General features: G+C 45.3%; 1 protein-coding gene across 1 annotated transcript in view; it reads left to right on the plus strand.

Moving 5' to 3' along the window:
* Window positions 1-17,061, plus strand: part of R3HCC1L (R3H domain and coiled-coil containing 1 like) — a 72,655-nt gene that overhangs the window by 46,320 nt on the left and 9,274 nt on the right. Inside the window, exons 3-5 of the mRNA XM_070754224.1 lie at window positions 2,658-4,393; window positions 6,298-6,359; window positions 8,536-8,603. Of these exons, the coding sequence (XP_070610325.1) occupies window positions 2,658-4,393; window positions 6,298-6,359; window positions 8,536-8,603 (1,866 nt within the window). The remainder of the gene's footprint in view (window positions 1-2,657; window positions 4,394-6,297; window positions 6,360-8,535; window positions 8,604-17,061) is intronic.

Consider the following 17,061-nt stretch of genomic DNA (forward strand, 5'->3'; position numbering starts at 1 on the left):
AGTTTGGCGGATTTGGCTTTTGGCTGTAGGATCCTGCAGAGGGTCCGCGAGGAGTCTCACTGAATTGGACTTGGACTATGTCCACCCAGAGGAGTTTTGGCTTTGGTAGGTCCCATCCTGAATGCTGGCTCCACCCACAATGGAGAAGGGGCTTTGGTCTTACCTGACACGCCTCTTCCCATCAGCTGGAGCCAGCACTCAGTCCCACCTTGAGGGGTCCGTTCCTTCTTACTTCTCGTTTCTTGGACTGATGTTGTTGTTGTTGTTGTTGTTATTATTATTATTATTATTTATTAGATTTGTATGCCGCCCCTCTCCGTAGACTCGGCTCACAACAATAACAAAAACAATGTAAGAACAAATCTAATAATTTAAAAAACACTAAAAACCCCATTATTAAAAGCAAACATACACACAAACATACCATGTATAAACTGTATAGGTCCGGGGGAGATGTCTCAGTTCCCCCATGCCTAATGGCAGAGATGGGTCTTAAGAACTTTACGAAAGGCAAGGAGGGTGGGGGCAGTTCTAATCTCCGGGGGGAGCTGGTTCCAGAGGGTTGGGGCCGCCACAGAGAAGGCTCTTCTCCTGGGTCCCACCAAACGACATTGTTTAGTCAACGGGACCCGGAGAAGGCCAACTCTGTGGGACCTAACTGGTCGCTGGGATCCGTGCGGCAGAAGGTGGTCCTGGAGATATTCTGGTCCAATGCCATGAAGGGCTTTATAGGTCATAACCAACACTTTGAATTGTGACCGGAAACTTATCGGCAACCAATGCAGACTGCGGAGTGTTGGTGTGACATGGGCATATTTAGGGAAGCCCATGATTGCTCTCGCATCTGCATTCTGCACGATCTGAAGTTTCCGAACACTTTTCAAAGGTAGCCCCATGTAGAGAGCATTACAGTAGTCGAACCTTGAGGTGATGAGGGCATGAGTGACTGTGAGTAGTGAGTCCCGGTCCAGATAGGGCCGCAACTGGTGCACCAGGCGAACCTGGGCAAACGTCCCCCTCGCCACAGCTGAAAGATGTTTCTCTAATGTGAGCTGTGGATTGAGGAGGATGCCCAAGTTGCAGACCCTCTCTGAGGGGGTCAATAATCCCCCCCCAGGGTTATGGACGGACAGATGGAATTGTTGTTGCTGTTGTTGCTCCTGTGATACCGTAGTTGATTTTTCTTTGGACTGACTTTTTGCTTGGTGGCATCTGCCCATTTTTGGCATTTTCAGGAAGGGAAGCCTACATGTAGTTGACTGTATCATATTGGTAGCCACATCGAGTCTGCTTCTTGGGTCTCGTCAAAGCTGGGTCCTAGGAAGGTGGATCTGGCAAAAAGTAGCAGACTTGGTCCTCATTCTGAGTGGGCGAGGACAAGCCATCCTGAATTCTGGCTCCACCTGATGAGAAGAGGTGTATTAGGTAAGACCAACCCCCCCTTCTCAAAATCTTTTTGAACAAAAGTATCCATTTGAATTTTAAATACAACATAGAAACCTTTGGTTTTGGATACAGGTTGGGGTATTGTAAGGAAAGCTGAGCTTATGGCAAACACCACTGTGGTTTCCTACAGGATTGTGACAAAGCTGACAAAAACCCTAAGAGGAGTTTGATTAGAGTATGAAGCAGCTGGGATTAGGGTACCAACATGCAGGAGGCAGCAGGTTGAAGCTTACTTATACCAGTTTTTAAAAATAACAAGCCATACCAGGTTTCATTGGATGAGCATGATTTATATCTTTCTCTTTCTTTTTGTGCCTAGTGCAAAATTACTGTGGTTTATTTAGGCATGATTATCCTCCTTTCTTGAGAGCAATATCAGAAAATGTTTAGCAGTAGAGAAAGAAACCGCAGAGGAGATCTGATGGCCTCAAAATCTGATGCAAGACCTATAAGAAATGCTCAAGTAGTTCATTGATCAAAAGAATAATCAAAATGCCAACGTATTTAACCAGTGGAGCTTTCTTTAGAGGAATGCCATGCTGTTTTCTGTACAATATTGTGCACAACCAGCTCTGCTTTGCTCTCTGGGTTCTGCCTCTATGCTTTCCTTATTTCAGAACAATTTTTTTAAAATAATATTTTTTATTAAATTGCAAAGACAGACAAGACATACATTACATGTAACATTTAGTGGAGCAACAATCGCTCCTCTCAAAGTAGAAGTCATCTTTATATTTTTAATAAGTAAAAAAGAAAAAAAACTAACTTTATCATTAATTTTAAAATACTTGAATATATCAATTGTAAGATAATAAGTAAAAAAACACATCTAAAACATTTAAAAATATATAGAAATTTTAAAATTATAACTTGAAATAAACTATGAAGAAAGAAAGAAAAAGAGAAATGGTAGAAGAGGAAAGAAGGAATTTATCTTTATATTGTTAATAATCACTATCTAATACAATATAACTACTAAGTACAAATATGTTTAAAATAATGTAAAAATAAGGTTATCTCTGTTTCTTTGTATCCAACCAGATATATACCTTTTGCCAAACCTCATAAAATTCTGATTCTTCTTGATTTTTTTTTAAAGTGCTACCACCTCAAATCTGCCCTGATGAATTTCTATTTTAATTAGCACATTGTGCTAATTTACATGACGGCTGCTGCATTGAACTGTCTGTCTTTCTCTCTTTCTCTTGCAGATATTGATAACGCCATGCAGCCAGATACGAACAAAACCAGGGCTCGAGTGAGGAAACCGGACATGGTTCTGTATGTCCCCAAGGCAAGGCGTGAGAAGGAAGTCTCGAAAAGTGGCACTTCCGTGGCCAAAAAACGTGAGAGTCACTGCACCACCAGAGAGGAGAGTGGTAAAGCCTGCGAGGCAGGGCTGCTTCAGAATGATCAGGGAAATGCCAGATCTCCTCGGAAAGAGAGAAGAACGTTTCTCCAGGACTCAAGCCATAACAATGCATTCTGCCAAAGAAACCAAGGCACAAAGGCTCAGGGAGAGAAGAGTCCAAAGTCCCATCGGAAGGCCACGTCACATCACTTGTTGCCTTCCTCCAGCTTCCAGGACCCAGCTTTTACTGGAGTGAGCAAAACAGAGACATATGAAGGCTGTACTGTACAGTCAGCTGTCTCAGGGGGAGAAATGTCAGATTTCCAGCCAGAGATTAGTAGTGTCAATGTCTCATGGAAAAATGAGAATATCTGCCCATCAGAAATGCAGATCACCGGCAGGACCAAGAGGGCAGTAGTTGCCGCAGAAGCAGTAGGACCAGGCGAAGGTGGTGCGCAGAATTCCTTGGAGCAGAGAAGGCTAAGCGAAGGTAGCCAGCTGCTCTTCAAGAACAACAGGACAAATCCTTTAAGCGACGGTGGTTCAGAATCGACTGGAGTCAGTGAGAACAGTATATCTGGAACTGCAGACCAGAGGATTCCAGATAACATAGAGACATATAAGGGTAGTTCACCCATCTGCACAGAGGAAGGAAACTCCAATTCAGCACATATAAGTAACTGTGATTTGATGGGGCACATCGATAAAAGCCATCTGTTTCCCTCGGAGATCACCGCGTATAATAGATGCCGATGTACAGAGCAAAGCAACTCCAGTCAAACAGCAATGAGTGACAATAGCATCTCAGAATGCGCTGTGGTGGAGCCGAAGGAATGTAACAGAGCTGAAGAGGCGAAGGAGAGCGTTCAGCATGGGGACAAGAACGAGAGTCCTACCTCCCACCATTTGGTTGCATTGATCTCCGATCAGGTTGGAGAGACTGCTGATAGTCGTGACAGCATTTTAACTCAGTCGGAGACGCGTCACCTCGTGGAGGACGGAGAGCAGCTTCCAGATCACTCAAATGTGTCTATAGGTTTGAGTTGCTCAGACAGGACTCCTGAGAAGATAGATGATGTGCCCAGTTGGGTCTTTAAGGCAGCAGATGATGAAAAGTTACAGGCAGAGGAAAGTGAACACGACGATGAGAAAAGCCTGTGTGGTGAGACAGGCCAGTACAAATTGGATACATTTGAGGCAAAAGCTGCACTGACAACAGAAGGAAACATTTTGGGCTTGGTTGACCAGAGCCCAGAGAGCGGAAGTGGTGCAGAGTCCAAGGAGTCTGCCAGCCGGTCTCTGAAGTCTGACGCTGAGAAGATGGCATGTTGTCCAGGAAACATATTGGAGAAAGCAGCGACACCCTTAGAAGTAGAAAAGTCGGCTTTGGAGGAACTGTGTTCAAGCTTGCAGGATGCCTCTGAAGGCAAAAGAGAAGAACCACCCACAAACCGTGTGCCATCTCGTTTGGAAGAGACCACTAATACCAGCACTGATCCTGTAAGTCACAGCGAGGCTGACAACATGGCAGATGAGAGCTGGGATGCCCTGTTTAATGATGATGGGGATTGCTTGGATCCACAATTACTGGAGCAGGTGAGTATTCTGAGGTCCCCCCCCAGAGCTGAAGCAAAATGGTAAGAACTGCATGCATGTCAGAGGCATGTGACATGGCCAGCTCGAATCTCGAATCTTTGTTTATGTCAAAGCCTAGCTCAGTCTGGTCACTTCTTGCTTTCTTCCTTTTGGAAGATCAAACCATAATCATTACAGTGATCCCCCGAGTTTCGCGATCCCGATCATTGCGAATCGCTATATCGCGATTTTTCCACCCGATGACGTCACTCCCTTCCTTTCTCATCTTTCTTTCTCTCTCTCTTTCTCTATCTTGCTTCTTCCTCTCTCACACTCTCTTCCTCCCTCTCTCATCTCTTTCTTTCCTTCTCTCTCTTTCTCTATCTCTCCCCCTCTTGCTCTCGAGCGGCGGGCGGCACCCAGGGAAGGTTCCTTCGGCCGCCCACCAGCTGATCTGCTCGGCAGCGCGGCAGCAGCGAGGAGCCGAAGATGGGGTTTCCCCCGTTGCCTGGGCAACGGGGAAACCCCATCTTCGGCACCTCGCTGCTGCCGCGCTGCAAGCGAGCAGCCGGGCGGGCGGGCGAACAGGCAAGCGGCAAGCGATCTTGGGGTTTCCCCTTTGCCTGGGCAACGGGGAAACCCCATCTTCGGCTCCTCGCTGCTGCCGCGCTGCGAAGCAGATCAGCTGTTGGGCGGCCGAAGGGGTCTTCCCCGCCGCCCACACGCAAACTCCACCATCTGCGCATGTGCGGCCATGGAAAACAGGATGCGCATGCGCAGTTGGTGTTTTTACTTCCGTGCCGCTACATCGCGAGTTATCGATTATCGCGAGGGGTCTTGGAACGGAACCCTCGTGATAATCGGGGGATCACTGTACACATAAAATTCTCTGCTGAAAAATTCAAACCGAGATGCTCAGAGTCAACTGGAAACCCATTCAAAAAATCATAAAGTATACATGGTTTTGTAATTTCGTATTGTTTCTAAACCTTTTATTTTTGCATCATCTGCATGTTATTGGGAGGCGAAGAAGAGTCAATACTATTAGATACAGGGGTAGGAAAATTGGCAGTTGCCTTCATAGGAAGGAAGAAACAGAACCGGAGCCCAATAACCGATTTTTTTGAAATAGAGTTTATTAAAAGGTATAGACTCATGCCTCCTAATAAAATACGTTAATTAGAAAAGGTGACTCCAATTGTTTGCTGTCATATACTAACGTGGCTCTCCTGCTGCATTACCTACAAGAAGCAAAAGGAAATTGCAGAAATACTAAAAAACTGCAAAGCTCCAACTCTGTTGGTGAAAATATACCCTATTTCTTAAACATTTAGTAGAGGTTTGTATTATTTCCCCCATCCGTTGCCCATGAGGGTTAGTAGTTCACCCAGAAAAACTCTTATAACGGATGTGCATTAAATATTTAAGTTTTGAGATTTTTAGACTGTTTTAATTATTGGACTTTTGAATTGGTTTTTGTATGTTTTATATGTTGTGAGCTGCCCTGAGTCCCCGGAGAAGGGTGGCATACAAGTCCAATAAAAAAGGAAGAAAGGAAAGAAGGAAGGAAAGAGAGAGAGAGAGAAAGAAAGAAAAAGAAAAAAGAAAAAGGAAGAAAGGAAGAAAGAAAGAAAGAAAGAATGAATGAATTTTGGGAGCTATATGCTTCCTGTTCCCTTTGATAAATTGCAGGGAAGATCATGTATGGTCTTTAGTGGGAACTGGAAGAAAATTCTTCCTCCTGCATGGCTATCTTGCAGCGCAAACATTGGCGATAATATCATAAAAGAAAGAGAAGCAACGTGAATGATTATGTATAAATCCCAACACCTGCAGTGGGCTAAAGCTCAGCAAGGCCAGGCCCTGGAAACACAATAAAGAAATATCCTCTATTGACAGTATATAAAATGCCTGTAATCAAGCAGGCGGAAGTGCTGTGCGCGGGGCCTGCGTTGCCATCGAACAGCTTCAGCGTGATGAACGCCAGGCATGGAAAGATGGACTGTCAAGCTTCATGAAAATGGCAGCTTTTTAATTGGCTTTGGCTTGTTAGCATATTGCCCTGTAAGGGTAGCGCTGAGTGCGTGGCGATGAGAAGCACAGCCCAGGGAATGGGCTGCCTTGCCGTCAGTTTACGAGGAAATCTCTCCGCGTTGGCTGGATGGCTGAGGACCCTTATTAAAGCTTAAATCAATATCACGGCCTTGTACTTTCGGAGTGACGCAAAGGTACCTAAAGTAACAAAGTATCCTAATATTGCTGCAGACGGCATATAGCCTGCTCGGGAGTCCGGGTTTGATCTGAGTTGATTCAGCTTGCTAATAGCTCCCGCAAACCCCTGAAATTAACTAAGCAGGCTCATTATCAAGGCTTAGCTCATAAGCCGTCCTAAATTCTCTGTAATGGGACATGCTAAAACTCTACAGGGCCCGCTTTGATAGCAAACGGCTGTGGGTTCACTATTGCTTATTCCACTTTTTTACAGTACAGTATTCCTTTGATTTTCGCGGGGGATGCATTCCGAGACTGCCCGCGAAAGTCGAATTTCCGCAAAGTAGAGATGCGGAAGTAAATACACTATTTTTGGCTATGAACAGTATCACAAGCCTTCCCTTAACACTTTAAACCCCTAAACTGCAATTTCTCATTCCCTTAGATTATTACTCACCATGTTTATTTATTAAGTTTATTTTTAAAAATATTTATTAAAGGCGGACGAAAGTTTGGCGATGACGTATGACGTCATCGGGCGTGAAAAACCGTGGTAAAGGGAAAAAAACAGCAAAGTATTTTTTTAATTAATATTTTTGAAAAACCGTGGTATAGCCGTTTCACGAAGTTCGAACCCGCGAAAATCGAAGGACCACTGTATAGGAATTGAATCTCTCTTACTTAAGCAGGTAATCTACCAACTCGGATCAGACATGTGGAATCTATGGCCGAAAAGAGCTCTCTACCTTCCTGTGTTTTCAGCAGACGTAAAGGCACCTCAAGTGTAGTCTGTCTTTCTCAGAACTGGAAGATCATCAGGAACGTGATTGATGTGTACACAGAGGTGGGCTGCTAAAGTGGAACGGTGACATGTGCTTGCCCCCATGGCTCTGAGTGCTAGCGGAGTCCAGCGGCAATTTGATTTGATTTGATTTGATTTGATTTGATTTGATTTGATTTTCGCCCCTCTCCGGAGACTGGGGAATGCTGGCTGGGGAATTCTGGGAGTTGAAGTCCAGATCTCTTCAAGTTGCCAAGGTTGGGAAACACTGCGTTACACAATATAGGCAGGTCTCAGAGACATCGGCCATCCTTCATCTATGCCCAAGTGAATCCATATGCAAGGGAGCATCTTAACACATTTGCATTTTTTCTGCAGCTGTGATAGCTTGCTTGGTGCTTTGGTCTGAAAAACAAGCAGGAGAATTATTTGCATTTGTTCATTCAATTATTATAACTACCCATCTCAATCAGTGACACTGGACAGTTTACAGTTCAAAAACTATATTGCAGGCTGGTAGGCATCGGGAAAGGAAAAAAAAACATTGTATGTTATCTCTCCTAGGGTTGTGTCCTTTTCTTTCTATAAGGCCAGGTCTGCTCTGTTGGTATTGTCAGAGGAAATTGTTGTCTACACGTAACCAGGAACAGCAAGGGTATCCCTTGCTCCAACCACAAAACTAGCGATCACTTTGAATTGCTATGAATTCAGCATTGTAGTCTATTTGTGCTTGGTTGAACTAAGTCTGGGCCTGCTTTTATAAGAGAAATTATATCAATATTCTTTGTGCATTAAATCTTAAAGTTAGGGATAGTTTCTTTTCTCCTGCATCTTTCTTTATGCTTGGCAGAAAGTCCATCTTTCCTAGCTGGTAAAATATTCTTTGATACTTTGATTCTGCGATTCTTTAATGAAAACTGATGAGGAAGCAGGCTCTTGACCCTTTTTCAGTAGGCACCTCTTATAGCCCACAGATTTCTTCAATTCTAGTAGTTGTGCCATTGCACTCCGAAAAGAAAAGTCCCAGCAGTTCCATGTGCCACAAGGAAAAGCAAAGCAAAACAGGAATATCATCTTTTAACCCTGAAGACGGGATCCAAATGAAAACAATCCAGTGGTCTTTGTTAGGGAGATTTCATAGGGCAGTGATGGCGAACCTTTATGTCCTCAGGTTCCGAAAGAGCGTGGCCGTGCGCTATCGTACATTCGCGAGGGCCCATACCCATAATTCAATGCCTGGTGAGGTGAAAACAGCTCCCCCCCCCCCAAGGCCCTCTGTAGGCGGAAATGGCCTCTTTCCCAACTTCTGGTGGACCCAGTAGCCTTGAGTTTTGCCCTCCCCAGGCTCCAAAGGCTTCACTGGAGAAGGGGGAGGGAGGCTTGGAGGCTCTCTGGAAGCCAAAGCTCCCCCCCCCCCCCGAATCTCTGTGCAAGCCAAAAATCAGCTGCCCGGCACACACATGCACATTGGAGCTGAGTTAGGACAACAGCTCACGTGCCAGCAGATATAGCTCCATGTGCCACCTGTGGCACCCGTCCCATAGGTTCGCCATCACTGTCATAGGGGAATCTATGAAGTCACTAATTTAGGGCAGCTTCCCCAAAACCTCTGAATTGCAGCTTCCTATGACCACTCTTCAATTCAATTCAATTTATTAGATTTGTATGCCGCCCCTCTCCGAAGACTCGGGGCGGCTCACAACAATAATAAAAACAGTATAACAATAGGACAAATCTAATAATAAAATTATATTCAAAAAAACCCAACAATTTAAAAACCATACAGCACATACATACCAAACATAAAATATAAGAAAGCCTGGGGGAGATGTCTTAATTCCCCCATGCCTGGCGATATAGGTGGGTCTTGAGTAACTTGCGAAAGACAAGGAGGGTGGGGGCCGTTCTAATCTCTGGGGGGGAGTTGATTCCAGGGGGCCGGGGCCACCACAAAGAAGGCTCTTCCCCTGAGGCCCGCCAAATGACATTGTTTGGTCGATGGGACCCGGAGAAGGCCAACTCTGTGGGACCTTATCAGCTGCTGGGATTCGTGCGGTAGAAGGCGGTTCCGGAGGTATTCTGGTCCAATGCCATGAAGGGCTTTAAAAGTCATAACCAACACTTTGAATTGTGACCGGAAACTGATCGGCAGCCAATGCAGGCCATGGAGTGTTGTAGAAACATGGGCGAATCTGGGAAGCCCCACGATAGCATTCTGCACAATCTGAAGTTTCCGAACACTTTTCAAAGGTAGCCCCGTGTAGAGAGCGTTGCAGTAGTCGAATCTCGAGGTGATAAGGGCATGAGTGACTGTGAGCAATGACTCCCTGTCCAAATAGGGCCGCAACTGGTGCACCAGGGAGAAGTAGAGCTCAAAACATCTGGTTGCTGGAAGTTTGGGTTGCAGCATATCCAGACCAAGATTTTAGTCAGATTACATATGGCATTAAGCTCCGCTGTGCCTTCTCCACTCCTTCGAGTGTCTCTACCACCATGGCTTGCTTACCAAATAGGATATAAGTGCGTCTATTTGTATGCGTGTGTGCAGTTTGGAATTCCTATATTTTCTTTAATGAACATGGAGCTCTGTGTGATTGCATCAATAGGACACTTCCCCAATCCATGTTATTAGATTTGATTCCTCCCGCCCGCCTGTGCTTACCAGAGAGGACCTGTCATCAGGCTTATGAAATAACAGGGCTCCAGGACCATGTAGCAGGTGGATTTACAAAGATTCTCCTAAGAGGGCCTCACAAAAGGGCGCAAGGCCACACATTTACCTTAACGAAGAAAAACGTTGTGTTAATAAAAAGAGTGAATATGAGACAATAGCCAGAAAAACGAGTTTGTGTAAGACTTCTGTTGAGACCAATTACCCGTAGTATCACTTTAATGAGGTACAAGATTTCATGAGGATAAAACAGGACTTGAGATGCCCACAGTGACAGGTCTTGGGCTGCGTGTGAGCTGTGTATTCCTTGTTCGTGTGGGGGGAAAATCATAGAAACACAGAAGTCTGACGGCAGAAAAAGACCTCTTGGTCCATCTAGTCTGCCCTTATACTATTTTCTGTATTTTATCTTAGGATGGATATATGTTTATCCCAGGCATGTTTAAATTCAGTTACTGTGGATTTATCTACCACGTCTGCTGGAAGTTTGTTCCAAGGATCTACTACTCTTTCAGTAAAATAATATTTTCTCATGTTGCTTTTGATCTTTCCCCCACCTAACTTCAGATTGTGTCCCCTTGTTCTTGTGTTCACTTTCCTATTAAAAACATTTCCCTCCTGGACCTTATTTAACCCTTTAATATATTTAAATGTTTCGATCATGTCCCCCCTTTTCCTTCTGTCCTCCAGACTATACAGATTGAGTTCATTAAGTCTTTCCTGGTACGTTTTATGCTTAAGACCTTCCACCATTCTTGTAGCCCGTCTTTGGACCCATTCAATTTTGTCAATATCTTTTTGTAGGTGAGGTCTCCAGAACTGAACACAGTATTCCAAATGTGGTCTCACCAGCATTCTATATAGCGGGATCATAATCTCCCTCTTCCTGCTTGTTATACCTCTAGCTATGCAGCCAAGCATCCTACTTGCTTTCCCTACCGCCTGACTGCACTGTTCACCCATTTTGAGACTGTCAGAAATCACTACCCCTAAATCCTTTTCTTCTGAAGTACTTGCTAACACAGAACTGCCAATACAATACAGTACTCAGATTGAGGATTCCTTTTCCCCAAGTGCATTATTTTACATTTGGAAACATTAAACTGCAGTTTCCATTGCTTTGACCATTTATCTATTAAAGCTAAATCATTTACCATATTACAGATGCCTCCAGGAATATCAACCCTATTGCACACTTTAGAGTCATCGGCAAATAGGCAAACCTTCCCTACCAAACCTTCCCCCAGTATTCAAACATTCCAAAAATTCTTAGTGGGCGACCTAATTGAGCAAAGGGAGCGTTCACACTAGCAGGCACTACCTTAGTGTTATATTCACTGTGAGATCCGCCCCTACTTCAAATGAGCTTGCGCATGTTACTGCATGAGAATGCAATTTCATTTAATCCCCAATGGAAATTTCCCATTAAAGGGTAAAAGGTAGAATTTGGCTTTTCTGCAGTGGCTGTAGCCTTGTTAATGCAGAGATGCATTTATCCATATCTTTCTGTTTGTGCTGAAGAAAGAATAAGGTGAGATAAAGAAGAGGATGTGAAAAAAAAATCTTTCACAAACAACTCATATCTAAATAAAGCAGGATCTGTGCTATTATTTGCCCCAGTGAGTTTTGTAATGTCAGTCCAACTCATTTTGTTATATAAGAGCAAGGTTAGGGGAAGAGGGTTATACATAGGGAAAAAAGCGAGGAAATTTCAGCATATTCCAGAGAAGATACTTCTAATCTGATTATAGGTTGTATGTTAGGGCTGTAATGTTTACACATGAGAAAAATAGGAGCATCATACCTCATCTTTGTGAGTATTGAAGTGAAAGGAAGGAACACAAATATGTGTGTTTTTCTTTGGAGTGAGGGAGGAGCTATATGTTTAGGTGATATCTGTGAAATTAGGATTTGTGCCCTGTACTTCCCAAACCTTAGCTTTTCCTATAGTATTGGATCACAGCATTTCAAGCCAGCATGCCTAGTGGCTATATTGAAAGAGCTGTAAAGGGAGGACGGCTCATGTATGAGTTTAAAGGCTGCACTGATCTTCTCTGCCTGGTGAAAGCAGCAAGATTTATTCAGTTAATTTAACATTTGGGTAAACGTTTTCATTTAGCAAGGAAAATGAGGATTTTGCTGTAGACCACTTGATTCTTAACTCTAAAGTTTTGGGTGGATTTTTAAAATTATCATTCTACAATCTGAAACTGAAAATTAATCTAGCCTTGTTTCTTTTGGCTGCCAGGAAATCATTTTTCCTTCAAGAAAGATACCAAAATCTTTAATTTCCCAATAAGAGTGAGGATTCTGCTACTCTGAGTAGCCTCTGCTATTCAGTTCTTTACTCCTTTCTTCTTCCCTCCCTCCCTCCCTCCCTCCTTTCGTTCTTCCCTCCCTCCCTTCTTCCCTCCCTCCCTCCCTCCCTCCGTTCTTCCCTCCCTTCCTTCTTCCCTCCCTCCCTCCCTTCCTTCTTCCCTCCCTCCCTTCATTCTTCCCTCCCTTCCTTCCTTCTTCCTTCCCTCCCTCCCTTCCTTCTTCCCTCCCTCCCTCCCTTTGTTCTTCCCTCCCTCCCTCCCTTCATTCTTCCCTCCCTCCCTTCTTCCCTCCCTCCCTCCCTTCGTTCTTCCCTCCCTCCCTCCCTTCCTTCTTCCCTCCCTCCCTTCCTTCTTCCCTCCCTCCCTCCCTTCGTTCTTCCCTCCCTTCCTTCCTTCTTCCTTCCCTCCCTCCCTTCGTTCTTCCCTTCCTTCCTTCTTCCCTCCCTCCCTTCCTTCTTCCCTCCCTCCCTCCCTCCCTTCCTTCCTTCTTCCCTCCCTCCCTCCCTTCGTTCTTCCCTCCCTCCCTTCCTTCTGTCTTCCTTCCCTCCCTCCCTCCCTTAGTTCTTCCCTCCCTTCCTTCTTCCTTCCCTCCTTCCCTCTCTTCGTTCTTCCTTCCCTCCCTCCCTCCCTTCGTTCTTCCCTCCCTCCCTCCATTCGTTCTTCCCTCTCTTCCTTCCTTCTTCCTTCCCTCCCTCCCTCCCTTCGTTCTTCCCTCCTCCCTCCCTCCCTTCTTCCCTCCCTCCCTTCGTTCTTCCCTCCCTTCCTTCTTCCTTCCCTCCCTCCCTCCCTTCGTTCTTCCCTCCCTCCCTTCCCTCCTTCCTTCCTTCTTTCTTCCCTCCCTCCCTTCTTTCTTCCCTCTCTCCCTTCCCTTCTTCCTTCCTTCTTTCTTCCCTCCCTCCCTTCTTCCTTCCTTCCCTCCCTCCCTTCTTTCTTCCCTCCCTCCCTCCTTCCTTCCTTCTTCCTTCCCTCCCTCCCTCCCTTCATTCTTCCCTCCTCCCTCCCTCCCTTCTTCCCTCCCTCCCTCCCTTCATTCTTCCCTCCCTTCCTTCCTTCTTCCTTCCCTCCCTCCCTCCCTTTCTTCGTTCTTCCCTCCCTCCCTTCCTTCTTTCCTCCCTCCCTCCCTCCCTCCCTTCCTTCCTTCCTTCCTTCCCCTCATTGCCTGAACACCCACCTTTAATAATAATAATAATTTATTAGATTTGTATGCCGTCCCTCTCCGAAGATTCGGGGCGGCTTACTCGCCACAGGCATGAGTATTCTTTGGAGAGGAGACTTTCAACCAAAAGCTGTGGCTGATTTCATGCACAGTTAACCTCACAGTTCCTTGTGCAGTTCCTTCCTTGTGAAGTTCCAAACCTAATGGGTTCACACTCTCATTATGTATTGAAGCTTTTAAAACATACTCGTAACAATACAAAGCTATGTACACAGGCCGCATTACCTGATGATGCACCTATGCATGAGCAGCTGTCTGACTGGCTCGTGTCTTACAATTAAAATTGCAATTGATACGCGTGGAAAGTTTTAAGAAACTTTGCCTTGTATTTTCCGGTGGTCCCTGGAGACAAATTCTAATCTTTGCATTTTGCGAACTGCCCTGTTTGGACTCGTCATCCTCCCCTCGCACCCAGTGGTTTGTGAAGGGCAGGGTTGCTCATGCAGTTTGCATTGCACAGTCTCAGATAATCTTCCATGCCACTTGATATTATGAGCACTCTGCTCCATCAAGCATGTCTGAGGCCCGATCCTGCTGGGCTGTAAGTGTTGTTCGTTTGAACTCTGGAGGCTCAGGTTCATGCCTTACTTTTATTAAACCCAGCAAGATGCCTCCTCCTCCTCTATGTTCCTATTGTGACAGTTCCACCTCTTCCTCGCTGGATCGCCGTCTTTTTATTACTTGCTCCTACCGCAAATCCACTTTCCAGGAAGAATTATCTGAATTATTGTCTTTTATTGACTCAAGAGAGGTGAATTTACAGTCTCCCCCGTGGAACCGCAGCTTGTCCTGGTACGGAGGCTTGAAAAAAGCCAGAAATCTTCCTGGCCAACAGGGTATGTGCTGATGTATGCCATTAAAAACCCAGGACAAGAGTTCTGCCAACAGATCAGCCGCAGCAATAGTAATCAGCATCCATCTGTCAATCACAACAGAGCCAAAATGACTCGGCATCCTTATTGGAAGAGACGTGTCTTTGGAACAGAACAAAAATGGCCAGAACAAGGCAATTTAGTGCAGGGATCAGTGTCTGTTCTGTTACCGTGAGGCAGGTTTGGTGGCCACATCAAAGATTTCCTAAGAATAGAGGATTGTAGAAGCTCTCGTTCCTTCCCTGCAGGAGTTAAAGTCAGGCTTGGATGACCTTTCTGATTTAGGGTTGAAAACCATTGTCACACCTGCAGTTTCTTTGGGAAATACAATCATACAGTCAACGAAGCAGTGGAAGTGATGTGCCGGTGCCTGGAGGCTGTTGGGGCCTGGATGGGTGTCAACAAGCTCAAACTCAATCCAGACAAGACGGAGTGGCTGTGGGTTTTGCCTCCCAAGGACAATTCCATCTGTCCGTCCATTACCCTGGGGGAGGAATTATTGACCCCCCTCAGAGAGGGTTCGCAACTTGGGCGTCCTCCTCGATCCACAGCTGACATTGGAACATCATCTTTCGGCTGTGGCGAGGGGGATGTTTGCCCAGGTTAGCCTGGTGCACCAGTTGCGGCCCTACTTGGACAGGGAGTCATTACTCACAGTCACTCATGCCCTCGTCACCTCGAGGTTCGATTACTGCAACGCTCTCTACACGGGGCTACCTTTGAAAAGTGTTTGGAAACTTCAGATCGTGCAGAATGCAGCCGCGAGAGCCATCGTGGGGCTTCCCAGATTCGCCCACGTTTCTACAACACTCCGTGGTCTGCACTGGCTGCCGATCAGTTTTCGGTCACAATTCAAAGTGTTGGTAATGACCTTTAAAGCCCTACATGGCATTAGACCAGAATACCTCTAGAACCGCCTTCTACCGCATGAATCCCAGCGGCCGATAAGATTCCACAGAGTTGGCCTTCTCCGGGTCCCATCAACCAAACAATGTCGTTTGGCGGGCCCCAGGGGAAGAGCCTTCACTGTGGCGGCCCCAGCCCTCTGGAACCAACTCCCCCCAGAGATTAGAACGGCCCCCACCCTCCTTGTCTTTTGCAAAGTTACTCAAGACCCACCTGTATCGCCAGGCATGGGGGAACTAAGACATCTCCCCCAGGCTTTTTATATTTCATGTTTGGTATGTATGTGCTGTATGGTTTTTAATTGTTGGGGTTTTTATATATTTTTTATTATTAGATTTGTCCCATTGTTACACTGTTTCTTATTACTGTTGTGAGCCGCCCCGAGTCTTCGGAGAGGGGTGACATACAAATCTAATAAATAATAATTATTATTATTATTATTATTATTATTATTATTATTATTTTATGAATTTATTTTCAAAACATTATTTTGAGTTTTAAGTCCTGAGAAGATCATCAAAAATTAGCTATAATAAAAACTAGAGCGCATATAAAAAAGTAAAACAAAGCCGATCAAATACAGCAGCAGGCAAGATTTAAAAACAAAACTCTATAAAGACAACTCTCTTTTTGAAGAAGAGTCTGCATTAGGCGTGGGCTCCATAGCCAGGTGCTGCCACTGATAAAACCTTGTAATGCATCTCTACCATTTGCCCTCTCTTGGCAGTAGAATAACTGGACTTGACAAGTAAGTGTAAGGATAACAAAGTGTTCTGGTCTCAAATCATTTTAGACTTGGAAGATAATAATCAGCAGTTTGTATTAGACCAGAAACAGTCGGTGGAGTTCAAACAAGAACAGGGCAATATTTTCAAAAAAGCAGGTCCAGGGATTTTTTTTTTTTAAATAGTTATACCTTCCAATTGCAAAATGAACATCTCATGTTACATTTAATTACCACTGGCTGTAATTTCCATTAACTTATGCATTGATGTGTTAATTTATTTGGACACGTCTATTTAAAGATGCTTGTTAGGACGTATTCCAAGGAATCCATGGGCTCAGATCTTCTCCTTGTGCCACAGTCTTCATTTAGCATTTATCTCCTATCCATTCTAGCCACACCCAAGTCACCAAGCGGCTTGCCTTAGTTGCTTTACGAACTGCGTTTTGCAAGTATCTCAGCTATTGGTTTGGATGCAACCAGAGATGGACTGCTAAGGTGGAAGGGTGAGGTGTGCTCACCCCCGTGGCTCTGAGCGCTAGCAGAGTCCAGCGCAATTCTGCTACTGGACCTGGGCAGGGAGTGAAATCGCGCGCGGACATGCAGGTGCACCCATGGCAGTAGTACAGTTGCGGTGGACTCCTCTAGTACAGTGGTACCTCTAGATACGAGCTGCTCCACATGCGAGTATTCCAAGTTACGACCCGCGATGCCAGCGAAATTTCTGTTCGACACCCGAGCTCAAATTCGGGATATGAGCCAAGCTTCCACTAGGTGGCGCAAGAATCTCCTTGCTTCCGGTTATCTCGGGGCGAAAAACAAAGTCTAAAGGCATTCGTTCAAGATGCGAGTTGATCGACTTACGAGCTCAGGTCTAGAACGAATTAAACTCGTATGTCGAGGTACCACTGTACTTAGAGCCACAGGGGTGAGCACACGTCACCGTTCCACCTTAGCAGCCCACCTCTGGATGTGACTAATGCCTTCCTG

The sequence above is a fragment of the Erythrolamprus reginae genome, chromosome 5 (assembly GCF_031021105.1).
Source record: "Erythrolamprus reginae isolate rEryReg1 chromosome 5, rEryReg1.hap1, whole genome shotgun sequence".
Classification (NCBI taxonomy): domain Eukaryota; kingdom Metazoa; phylum Chordata; class Lepidosauria; order Squamata; family Dipsadidae; genus Erythrolamprus; species Erythrolamprus reginae.